This window comes from Nothoprocta perdicaria, unplaced genomic scaffold, assembly GCF_003342845.1.
Source record: "Nothoprocta perdicaria isolate Ctin4 unplaced genomic scaffold, notPer1 scaffold_79, whole genome shotgun sequence".
NCBI classification, from domain to species: domain Eukaryota; kingdom Metazoa; phylum Chordata; class Aves; order Tinamiformes; family Tinamidae; genus Nothoprocta; species Nothoprocta perdicaria.
In genome coordinates this window covers 1,411,597-1,424,609 of record NW_020456076.1, presented here as the reverse complement: position 1 = coordinate 1,424,609, position 13,013 = coordinate 1,411,597, and the positions used below count along the sequence as shown (strand labels likewise).

The 13,013-nt window shown below is 35.3% G+C and overlaps 1 protein-coding gene across 1 annotated transcript in view; it reads right to left on the bottom strand.

Moving 5' to 3' along the window:
- Nucleotides 1–2,887: 2,887 nt before the first annotated feature.
- The window catches only part of ATP6AP1 (ATPase H+ transporting accessory protein 1), a 49,842-nt gene continuing 39,716 nt past the window's right edge, over nucleotides 2,888–13,013 (bottom strand). The window contains exons 9-11 of the mRNA XM_026051682.1: nucleotides 12,441–12,494; nucleotides 7,578–7,815; nucleotides 2,888–3,648 (exon numbers count right to left, since the gene is read on the bottom strand). Coding sequence (XP_025907467.1) covers nucleotides 3,439–3,648; nucleotides 7,578–7,815; nucleotides 12,441–12,494 — 502 coding nt within the window. The 3' untranslated portion in view covers nucleotides 2,888–3,438. The remainder of the gene's footprint in view (nucleotides 3,649–7,577; nucleotides 7,816–12,440; nucleotides 12,495–13,013) is intronic.

The following is a 13,013-nucleotide window of genomic DNA, read 5'->3' as shown; positions in this document are numbered from 1 at the left end:
ATAACATCTCCCTTTACTAGCTACATGCCACTGCTGTTATGTAATTTAAGGCATTTCCTCGTGGTTTATGAAGGAGGTTATTTCACAAAAGTGAAAACAAACACGCTCGGAGCAGTACAGATAGTGGCAACAGGAGGCAGGTGTTTACTCTGCTCTCCTCCAACAAAGTGATCATCTCTCAATGGCAAGGAAATACCTTACCTTATTAGACATTATGGGTTCAGAACTCTTTCAGGTTCACTTGGGTTTTCACTTATCTTAATGATTTTTTATATTTGATTTTATTTTTTTTCAGGTTTTGTTGTGATTTTGATAAGTAGCTGATTTTTTTTCTAATTATACTTTCTTTGTTTCTTTCTTGCTTGCTTTCTTACTTTCTTGCTTTCCTTGGGGGAAAAAAAAAAAAAAAAGATTGTCTCTTTACCCCTTTTCTTTCTAGCCCAGTATTTATTAAATTATTTTGTATTTCATAGGGCTATAAGCTAACACTCACTGAAGTAAACAGCAATACTTCAGGGGTGAAGGGTGACTTCAGCAAGCTCTGGAGGAAAAGTCCTAAAGTCTCACACCTTCCAGGCAGAGTTAATATTCTTGTTGGAACATCTCCCACAATGGGCATGTTTTAACAAGTATACCTGTGATTAAGCTGAATTATTAAAAAAACGGATGTACACAGCCCTAGAGGCTTCTGACAGGTTTCTGACTTTATTCGGTAATCAAACATAGGCAGATTTCCTACTGGAATTTATTGAGAGCCTTTTTAAAAGGAAGAAGGGAATGCTACTGAAATCAGCAACAAGTGTCTTGTCCTTGCCCCGGGGGCAATGCCGTGCACCAGGCAGGGGCTGGCAGAGGCCTTTGGTTCAGGTAGCACTTGCAGCCCTGACCTGGAGAGGCAGCCAGGTCACCCATGTGTGACAGGGACATGCCCAGGTCCCCAGAGTGCTGGCCAGCCCCAGGATGTGCACTGCACTATCATGACAGAGGATAGAAATCTTCTACCCTACCTTCCTTTTCCCCTTAGAAAACACAGTATTAAACACAGCAGGTTCAGCCCAGCCATTTTCTATAGACCTCAGCCTTACTGCACCAACAAAAAGTCTGTCCAAAAAATATCTCTTTTATCTGAACTTTTTATCTTCTGGGAAATAAAAGCCAATCTCTTCCCTATGGTACAGCCTCCCTGATGTTCCTGGTTCCTCCCTGACAGCCTGTTCCATGCAGGGAAGGGAGGGCACACACATCCCCAGAGCCATGGCACTGTGAGCCCTAGAAGAGCTGGACAAATTCATGGAAAACAGATCCACCCTGAGTTATTCATCTAGCTAGGGAAGTCTGTGAGTTTCAGGGATGCCGGCTGGGAGAAGGTCTGCAGAAGTACTGCTAGATACTGGCTGTGCTCACAGTGCTGCTGCAGACAGCAGTTCTTGAGTTCCTACTGAGCTCAGTGGCATTTTCCTGGTACAGCAATTCTTCACTTCTTGTATGTCATCGCTACTGAACAAAATCTGTTGCATATTTTGCTGATTCTCGATAAAAATCATTTTAAAAAGCTATTTTCTACAAGCCAAGACTGTTTTTTTATCTCCCTCTTCCCTTCTAAATATCAATTATACTACCATTTTCAGTTAAGTCACACTCACATAACTTGCTTTGAAAAGGGAATTAATAAACCAAGTCCAGTTGTCTCCCTTGGCAACTAATTTTTGCAAAGAAAAGGTGCCTTCCTAACACAACATTCCTGTGTAGCTCAAACTACAGTATTCCTCAAGGTTTTGAATAACACCTAGGAAAAATATTAAAACACTATTGTACCTTCCTGCCAGTGTCCCTTTTGTCTTCCAGGTCAGGACTGAGCAGTTCAGGAGGAATTGCTTCAGACAGCATTAATTTACTACTTTGACTGCATAATAAAAATATGACATCCGTGAATGATGTGTAGAGATAATTCTTGTTTTAGTTAGGAAGTTGGCTCTGAACATCATTCCTCTGTATCACTGTCCTATGGCATGGGTCAAAATCACAAAAAAAAAGTTCTTTTTTTCATGTGACCAGCTGGTATCTTTTTATTCTGGTAAGTACTAATAGAACAAGTGCAGCCATATCAAAATATTGCAGAAGAAAGAATGGAAATTATGTTTTATTATTTATATATTTTATTACTACATATCCTCTTATATATTTCAAAGTAAAAATAATAAAGCAATTGAAAATATTTTTCCCTTTCTTTCAAATAAAAAATCAACAAGAATAAAAAAAATAATTTTATCTCAAAATATGACTTGAATGATAACATGTTTGACAGACATAGAACACAATTCTCTGTGACAGCAAATAGTTTTTCAAAATATTTAGCAATTCACTCTATAGTCAGCTTGCCAAGTGAGAAAAAGTGATGTCTTTATTAATTGTCAAAGAATTCAACACACTCTGAGTATATTTCTGAAATCATTGGGATCATAAATAAGTCCAGCTGTTACCAGTACATTAGCACAGCATTTCTTCTAATCACACACACATCTGTGCTTTATTTATTTTTTTTTTTTTGTACTAGCCTCAAAACTACTCCAATGATATCTGGAAAAGGAGTAATATTAAGAAAATTACCTTATCTTTTTTAAGGTCCGCATTGTAACTGATTATGACCTTGAAGAGTTCCATAAATTATCTTGCTATTATTGATGCTAAATACAACTCAGTGATTGGTTTGGACCGGGACCTACCTTGGTTAATAATTCCATCAGCTTCCTATGGCCAAAAGAAAACTTTTGAATCAGTCTTACTCAGCATAATTACCAGCAGCACAGGATGACCTAAGAGCCTCAGTCTTCCCCTTCTGTTCTGTGGTATCATATCTGAATAACATGATATATTTTGAAAAAAAATAAAAAACTTTCCAAGATCATTTGTTTTAGTGCCTTGTAGTTTACTAGTTCTTTACATTTCTGTGTGATTTTTGCCGGGGAAAAACTGAGAAGACACAATTCAGGCTTCTTAAGTTGTAATGTTAACATGTTATTCTTATTAAAGATGATTTAAAGAGACTTCAGTGATTTCAATATAAAGTCTTAGTGAATAAATAACTTATAAATAGTTCCAGTGTAGCTCTGTTGTGATATCCTTTCTTTGACAATAATATTTAATTTGATAGAAATTCGTACTGGTCTTTCTAACAGCTGGACAGAGCAGTAACTTCTACAGTCTCATCTCAGAGCCTTAACAAAAATAACTATTAATGAACTGATGTTCGTTAATACAAAACTAAAACACACAACTATTACTGTTGCCAAGCAAAAGGATCCTTTTTATATCTGGCTTAAATATCCCTTCCTACTGCTACAGCATTTCTTCAGGTTACATTTATTGCAGAGTAGAAAGGTTATAAAACTGCAAATATCAGACCAGGAAGAGCTGAAGCTGCATTAACTCAGTCCACTCCTATTCTGTCTGAGGAACTGAGAGGGCTGGACCTTTGGGATCATCAAATCTGCTGTTTGTTGTGAGCTGCATGATCATGTGGATGCCATAGGCCACGATCCACAGCAGAATCACAGAGGTCACCAAGCCCATCCAGATGGCAGGAGTGAAGAAACTTGTACAGTCGCTCGCATAGGAAAATTGGTTGTTTTCAATGTTGAAGCCTTGAAGCTGAGAAAGAAAAAAGTGTAAGTAAGTGCACATAAATATACAGCACAGACCCTACTTTCAGGATGTATTTGGCCCATACAAAACCCACACCTGTTAACTACTATTCACACCCAGACCATTAAGAAGACTCAGAATTAATATTTTTGCATAGTGATTTTCCCTTTTTTTGTGCAGAGCACAGGAGCAAAGTTGTGTTTCCCACCTCAGAAATTTAAGCTACTTTTAAAAGTAATATTCCAAATGTGATGTGAAGTCGAATTAGCTCAATGAACCACCAGGAGACTCAAAGCACTCAAAAACACATTCATTAAGGTTTTCCAAATGACGATATTTGTTGAAAGACTCCGAAATTTTTCAGGCGCAGCAGATTTTTAACATCAAAACTCTTGAAGCCTACTTTAAAATGCATTTAATGATTGATGGCTGAGTTTGTCTGGGTTAATCTGATTCTGAATCAGATTCTGAGCTTTTCCTATATCAGTTCAAAATAAAAATAAAATGGCTACTATTCTTATATACTATTTACATATTCTTTGAAATGTATGCTTAAGGAAAGTATCAAAACCTTAAAATCATTTTCCATAAAATGACTTCATTTAAATCACTCTCCTCACCAACCAATAAGTGATGAGGCAGGAGATCATATTTTTCTACTATTATATATTTCTACACACTGATTACTCCTTGCTTTATGGTGAGTAAACTGGATAGTTTTGTGGTAATAAAACCAAATTTGTACTTACAAGGAAAAGTCTTGGTGCAAACAGTGAAGACTTTAGTCTTTGGTTTGCATATAATGCTATCTCATTAAGCCCTTCAGGTTTGCATGCACTTGTGGCTTTGGCACCTTAAAGTCAATGTGTATGCAACGCATATGTTAAGAATGACATCTTTATTCCCCCTAAAATGCTGATTAACAAACTTTTGTCATATGCAGAACTAGTTTCTAGGGTTATGCAGGCACTGCAGTGAAGACAAGTATATAAGGTAGGTTGTTTTGGGCAAGACAAGCTTTCCTGGGCCTCTTGCAAGCCCTCCTCAAGTTTTACAATGAAAGTTAACTGGCAAAAATGTTCTGTTTTCCACTATAATGTGCTCTTTTCCACTATAAGAAAAAGAAGCTTTCGGGTTGGATAACTATTTGCACACAGTTTTATAGAGCACAGGTGATTACCAAGGCCTTTGCTGGTTAAGCCACTATTTAGACAGCAGATGAGAAGGAACTGGAGCTATGAAATGCCAATTATGAAAGAAAAAAAAAAAAAAAGCTGGTGATGATTTATGTCGTTTTGGTTCACAGAAAAGAGTGAAGGCCTGAAAAACAACTGAAAAACAATAAGCTCTTGTTACTATATTTACAAGAACTCTCTAAGGCACTTAGCAAGTATATTTAGTTTAGCGAGGATTTACTGCTTCTGATTTAGAGCCAGAAATACTGGGTTTTTTTGATTGCTTTTTTTTTTTTTTTTTTTTTTTTTTTTTTTTTTTTTTTTTTTTTTTTTTTTTTTTTTTTTTTTGCCAAGTAGAATTATTCCTATTGAGCCTTTCAGGTGAAAGATTTAATTGCACATTCTTAAAATGCTATGTCTACCTTTTAAGAAGGAGATGAAGTATATTAATGGTTCTTTTATTTTATTTTTTTTCTAAAGCTTTATCATTTCTGTGGGAGTGTAAGATCCCAGCTGGGAGATACAAGTGTGATTTCTAGCAGCATTTCTACCTGTGGAAAGTTAAAAATACTTAAATGTGTTCTTTAATTTTTATGCATATAGAAGTCTTTTGATAGAGACCCCTGTCCTGTAGAAGCTTTTAGTGCTTTGACCAGCATCATTTTTCTCAGTTATAGTAGTCTGCATTTTCTGTTCTTTTCTTTTTTCTTTTTTATAGGATTTGCCATAGCACTTTATCTTTTATAAAATGTTTAAGCAAATCTCTGTTCTTTCACTGCTTTTAAAGGTACACTACACCTAATTACTGATGTTCGAAATATTTTAGCCTCAAAAAAGTCTGGAATAAATTATGCAAGATTTAGCTGTGCAAGAACTATGTGCTTCTGATACTTGTTTTTTATATATATATGTTAATAATTGTTTGCAGGAGTCAACAAGTAAAGTTCAAGTATACCAGCTAGATAGGCACTGAAACTTCGTTTCTGATTCATTGCTTAACATTGACATGGAAAACAAGTTCCTCCATGTCAGCTGCCAAATTCTGTGCTGCCTACACATCTGTAGGCACATCCCCGGTACTTTCTCTTATCTTGCAACAGAGCTTGGGGGTTTTCAAACTTCATTTTAGGACAAAGATTAATATCTCAGCTGACTGAGTTGAGATAATTTGGACTGAACTATCAGTGGAAGGAATCTAGAAAGGCATGCTCTATTTCAGATAAGGTTTAAAAAGTGGCCCCAAATCATGACTTTCCAGTTTTACTGAAGTTCATAAAAGAGAAATGATCAGAACAGGGCTTTTCAGGTTGTGTTCCACAGTGAAGACTTAGTGTGAGAAAAAGGCCTTCCCCAAGAGAAACCGAGAGCCAGAAGCTGCTGCTCCAAAACTGTAAGGAAGCCAGGAGTCCTGTTCATTCTGTTCTTGATCTAGATCCCAATGAATGCCTGCTCAAGATGGTACAATATCTAAACTTTGAGAAAATAAGAGTATCATTGTGTGTAGAAATTCTAAAAAAAAAAGAAAGACAGACTGTTGTAAGTGGACACTTCATAGCCCCTGCCCATAATGATGTCAAAGGCTTTGCTTCACACTCCAGTTTGCTAGGCAAAGTACAGTCATGTGGACAGTCATTATTTTTTTCAAATGTTCCGATAAGAAATATAATCACCAAGAACCTTCTCAAAATTGATGCCTACTGCTGCTAGACAGTTTCTCAAAAATAATGGGACTTGATCTTGGAATCTGTGGATTTCTGCATTCTTTTATCTTTTGATTCTGATAGTATGTGTAGAGGATGGGAAGGGCTGATTCTCTCTAGTGTGTTTCTCAGAGATTTCCATTGTTTAAGCATAAATGCCAAATATGGATATAGGTCACTAAAATTTTGTTTTGTGGTATCCAACAAATAAATCTGTATTAGCATAAATCTGTATTAGCATTTGTATCCTGTTAACACGGGCATCAGATTAACTCTGACAAATGGAGACTGACTTGGAACTATTCCTGTCATTTCCATGATCTCTTTAATTAGGGAGATCCCTTGGTTTGTTTGAAGATATAGATGTTGGTGTGCTCCTCCTAAATAAAGATCAATACTCAAAATAATAAAGAAGTAATAACTTACACCACATATATGTAGTCTATACTACTGCATTACATATTTGGAAAATGTTTATCTCATTCAAAGAAGAGCAAACTGCTTTCTCTCTGGGCCATTTCAGACTCAATGCTGCTCCCAATTGATGTCAATGGCAAAACTTCCATTAAATCTAATTACACTGGGCTTTGTTTCTGTCTGTAGGAGTTCAGACACTCTATGTTCTTGAAAATCATAACCACACTAAGCTGTACTTTCCTAAGTAAACAAAGTGCAAAGAAATCCAATGAAAACAAGCAGCATAAAGCCACCCACTTGAGAGGTCCACGTTTCCAATAGCAGCCCAATTCATTAAACAGGCATGGGACTTAGTCATTCTTTGCATGATTAAGCACATTTGGTTTTATTGTTTTTTCTTTTCTGTGGACAGCTTCATAGCTTTTTTTGTTTTTCACGGCTGTGCTTTCACATTCTTACTGTTCAACAACTGCCTTCTCTTTTCCCCGTTATTGAATAGCTCACCTAGGGGGAACAGCTTTTCTTTTGCATTTTCCTGCAGACTGAAATGAAAGTAAGGGCATTATGAATGTATGCCATTCAGCACCTACAATAACAAATAATAGTTCTTGGAATTATCTCTGAAATGGCGATGTGTACTCACTTGGAACCTGGAAATGAAAACATCCCATTTTTTGGCTTCATCGTTGAATGGAATCAGCCTTGCAGGATAAAGATTGCTTGTTCCCACCAGCTGGCAATGAAATGAATACTCTGCGGGAGCAGAGATGTCAGAAACATTAAACTTCACAGACTTATTATCATCTTGTACAATCTCAACTGACTCTAAAGTGGACCAGTTTCTAGCCGAGCCTCCATAGAACATGTTGGTCATTACAAATCTAGAAAGAAAACAGAAAAAAAAAAGAAGTCAAAAAGGACAGGAGGAGTTAATAATCATTGAGTTTGTGAATGTGTTATTTTATGACTACTTGGAGTTTCATCTCATAAGCAATTGTTTTCCACAGCTGTGTCAGGCAATGATCAAGTAAGTGTATTTTCATTCTTCAAGGGTCTCCAACAATAGAATAGTTCATCAGTTAGCAATCGTTTATAATCAGTGCAGCAGAATATAAGAGACTGCCATTGAGACTTCAGTACTCAATAAAAATATTATAGGTTTAAAAAAAAATGTTTTTAGGAAAGACATGATAATGATTTTGATTTATTCCTGCAATTCCTCCTTAGCTTAGACATCTAAATTTGCCTTTGCAAACATCTGGATTTACAGTGGAAGATAGGGTTTTCTCTCACTGGGGGCATATGTATATGTACTGGCATCCCTAATTTCCTGATTTTGTCAGGGATAAGCATAAATAGTCTCTTTTTGCAATGGTCTATATATGGCCTTTTTGCAATGGTCTACTATGTGATAGTGCATCAATTTCAAATATCTTATAAGCATGGAGTTTATTTACATGTTGCGATCAGATCAAAATGAGCATCTTCCAAATATTTTGACATAGAAATAATTGAGGAAATGATACACTTTTTTTCCTAATTGTAGGTTGATTAACACTTTTAAGTGCTACTTATTTATATATTGCTACACTGTTTTCTGAAGGTTTTTTTTTTTATTTTTTTTTGCTAATTAGTATACATTAATAGTATAGGACAGGACTATTTTTAGTAGACTTTCTTCAAAAAAAAAAAAACTATCTAAAATGTCTATCCACTCAGGGTAACTCTACAAGTAAACTTTAGGGTAGTATTTAAGTGCAATTAAAATAAGTTTGAAAAATAAAACACGATCTATAAGTGCACCACAACACATAATATTGCATATTCTATAGGATATATATAATAAATATTCTACATTATAGAATATTGCTCATTCATTTAAATCAGTTGCCATCCAAAACATATCACATGTCAATGACTGTTAGTTCAACACAGACAATGCTCATCAGATGTGGGATCAAAATTTGACAGGGTAGGTTCTTTACAGTAATCGATCCTTTTTTTTTAATATATGTGGCTTTTGGTTCATGTAACTTCATAATTCTCAAGAGTTTTTAAATCCTAGGAATTCTAGAACCAGGAAAGGATTTTTTTTCATGTTATTCCTGATGTATTGATTCTAAACAGTCCATTTCATATAACCTTCAGCAGCAGTCATCACAAACAAAAAGGACCACTCAAATTATATCTAATGCACATTCAGTGATACTTGTAAGTAAATATTCTGTTGCTGTAATGCTAAAGTTATATAAATTAAAGCATTTAGTAATCTCTGTATCAAGGAAGGAAGGCCTCTGTCCTGAGGTACAGTATAATCTGAATCAAGTTTCTGTGATGTATGAATAGAAATGTCATAGGTATTAGCTGAATATCTTTGACCTTAAGACAGTGCCAGTTATAAAAATAAAGAAATTTACTTAAATGTTTATGCCAACAACAGCTTGTAGGTGCATTCTCCACCCTTGTGCAAAAGATAAGTAAAATGGTAAACAAGGAAGTTCTCTGGAGCTTTACCATATGAACAAAAAAGGCATAAAAGGCTAGGAGTGTGAATGGTGGTCAAAAGTGACCTTCATATGAATGCTGTCCTCCGCACTGCACCTAACACTTAGACTTACACTTTATGTAATTTACATATTTATGAGAATTAAGATGCTAAGCAGTGAATTAACTGAGCAGGATAACATCCTAGGCTTTTAGCCTTTGCATTTTATCCAGATAATTGATAAAAGGGTCTACAGCAAGCACATACTTAAGCAGACATAACTAACAGTTAATATACTATCATTTATTAAATTATAGATTACATTAAAATTGCAAAGATTCATATATTTCATATAATTTAATAAATATTTGCTTAGATGAATGGATAGAAAATGGAACAAATACAGTACAGCAAATGACATGGGGAGGAAAAACAACAAAGATTTTATCTGAAGAACCTCTACCTCTAATTTTTTTAGGGCATACTTTGTTCACATCAAGTATTTGAACCAATACAGGAAGGAAAGTGCCACATTGCTGTTGCCTACTTTATGTATTACAGCACTAACTACTCCTGGTCGTAGGCCAGATTCCCTTTGTACTAGATACTATATGAACTCTAAATGCCACTCACTATGAGTCATCATTTCATGCAGCCATTCACTATAAGCTGAAAAGTTATCTACAAGGAAGTTAGCTGGAATCCCTCCTGTCTCAAAGGTCCAAAGAGGATAATAACTATTATGCAAAAGAATTTAGAACACAGTTCTTAGATTAATTCTATTCAATTCCCTATATGCTACAAGGACTCTTAACACTCAAGTACTTCCCATAACTGGGGAAATACTAAGCAGGCTTTGTCCAGCTGCTAACAATACTGCATAGTATATAATGCAACTAATAAGATATACTCAACAGAAACATTATTCTATGATTTTACATTGGCCTTTGAAAGAAATTTGTGGTCATGGATCTCTGTTCTCTGCTCCGTCCACCTTTTTGCCCTTTGTACGGTTTGTACCCTGTTTGCTAAGGCAGACTGCAATCTCGCTAAGGAGTTAACTTGAAAAAGAAATGTGGTTAAAGTGAAGAGAAAGGGGCAAATAGAGACTGAAATGTCTCTCTGAGTTTTAGAATAAGTTCTTGAGAATTTATATTGTTGGAATAGACAAAGTGAATAAAGTTCCTGAATCATGATAAGATGAATGAATTGTTCTGTTTCTGTGGAGTATACCTTATTAGTTGCATTATATGCTATGTAATATTGTGTTAACTAATAGAAGACTAAAACAGCACAGGAACATCTCAGACGACACTTTATGAGACAGTCATGATTGTCTTTGAAATGAACTCAGTACTTATTAAGTCACTTTTTAATGATTGTTTCAAAGTTACTTGAACTCCTGAACCTGGTATTAAAATAATTACTACCTTTCACCATCTGTCATCTCTTTCTTCTTAATATTTTTTGAAAGCTTTACATAGTCATATGGATGGAAAAGTTTGTCTTACTTTGCCAAGTATCCTCAAAAGACTTTATAAAGAAAACTTTCCAGTGATCTCAAATAAAACAAAAACTAGAATATATCAAGCCCAGAAAGCTTTAAAAAGATGATCACCTTGCATGCTAAAGATACACCCTGTTATTTGTGTTGTTTTGTGTTGAATTAATACCAGGTTCAGGAGTTCAAGTAACTTTGAAACAATCATTAAAAAGTGACTTAATAAGTACTGAGTTTATTTCCTCTTCTACCACCTGTGATTTTAGATATAAACTTTGCAAAATCTTTTCTAACTACATGTTTAAACATTCAGCCAAAGATGTATCAAGTTGAGTCCTTTCTTTTTTAACATCATCATCTAGTTGTAGAAATTAGTCAGGTCAAATTACATAGTAAGTAAAATTAGAGAAGCCTGCCTTCTACCATCTTTTAGAAGATTAGTACTTCTTCTGTCCACTACACCACCTGCTTTCTCGAAGATTATCCCTTATCAATTGTCGTGTGGATATATCAAAACATAAAAAGATTTCTGAAATTATCCTCTCTTTCTGTTGATTACCTCTTTGCTACAAGGTGTCAGGTTGGTCAAATGGCAGCATTGTTGTACTTACATGCTGCTTTGAACCATTTCTCCACTGCACTAACTCTTAGAATTTCAGTGACAGAAGGAATAAACAATATCATTAATACTGCATCTTCCAACCTTATGCTACTTCAGATGAATGGATTATTACATATCCTGGCTACCATCTAGTCATTTCTATTTTGCTTTCAACGATTCACTCTACTGAATTTCCCCTTTATTGTATAACTCACCTCACACCTTGTATCCCAACAGTATTTCATTTAAGCTAGTTATTTATTTACATTACAACACTTCAAAGTGAAACTGTCATTAGCTATTAGTACTCATTGGGTGTTACAACTTCGGTCTATGCTTCATCTCTCTCACCAGAGAGGCAGTCTGCACTTCCAGCTTTCCTACAAGGAAGCGAAGGCAGGCAGACTTAGGCTGGTTCGTGAAGAGTGTCTTGGTAAAGTAACATCTCTGCAGAAATTCCATGTGCTTACATTTTCACAAAAGCAGCGTAGGAGTATAGTTGGGGAAAAGCCAACTGGAGATACCATGCTCATAATGAGAACTGCTGAGAGTCTGATTCCCCTCACTCTTATATCTGAAGACAAAGAATGATGTGAAACTGTTGGCACTCAGTCCCCTGCTGTGTAGGAGGGCTAAGTATGTAAGTGGATAGAGTCAGTTCTGCCTACAGATGTTTAGAATGCGCAGTTAGTTTCTACTCAGTGAAAGAAGAAAGATGGACTTGCAAAGAGACAGAGGGAAAAATTATCAAAACAAGTTTTAATGACATACAGAGTATTTTATCTCTTTTTAAAACCACCAAATAATTGGATTTTATTGAAGGTGGGTAATCCGTATCTTCTCTCCTGTTTTTGTCCTAATTTACAAACAGACTCTTTGTACTTTACTAAGATTTTTTTAAGAATAAATCATAAGTTACCTTATCTCCAGACTGTTGATTCCATTCACTGGGTTTGTGTATTTTAATGACAATCTAAGACAAAAAAAAAAAAATTTAATGCTAGAGTAGTCAGCTGCAATTAGATCGTTATGACATTTAAGTCAAATGAAATATTCTAAATCAACAGGCAATTACAAAATTCATATAGCAAAGATTGAGTAAGCAGAAAAAATATGACAAAATGCTTCTACAGAAATATTTTGTTACTCTTGAGCTCATTCTTTGAAATAAAGGAAAACAGAGCGCATGTTTCACTCATGCTGAATTATTACCTGGGATCTGGCAATACTCCAAGAGAATTCTACAATTAAATTATCATCTTCCCTAATGCTAGTGGAGATTTGTGTGACTGTAAGACAGAGAAAACCCTATGTGGGCCAAACACCTTCTTATAAAAAAGTAGGAAACTCAGAATTGTGAAACAGAAAAGGTAATAAAAATAGAAGCTGCAGTTGCATAATTTTTGTGTATTGACTCGCATCTGGTCTACTGAGATTTCCAATTCAGCTTTTTTATTCTGAATTCTTTAGAAGAAAATAATGAAGCTAGTAT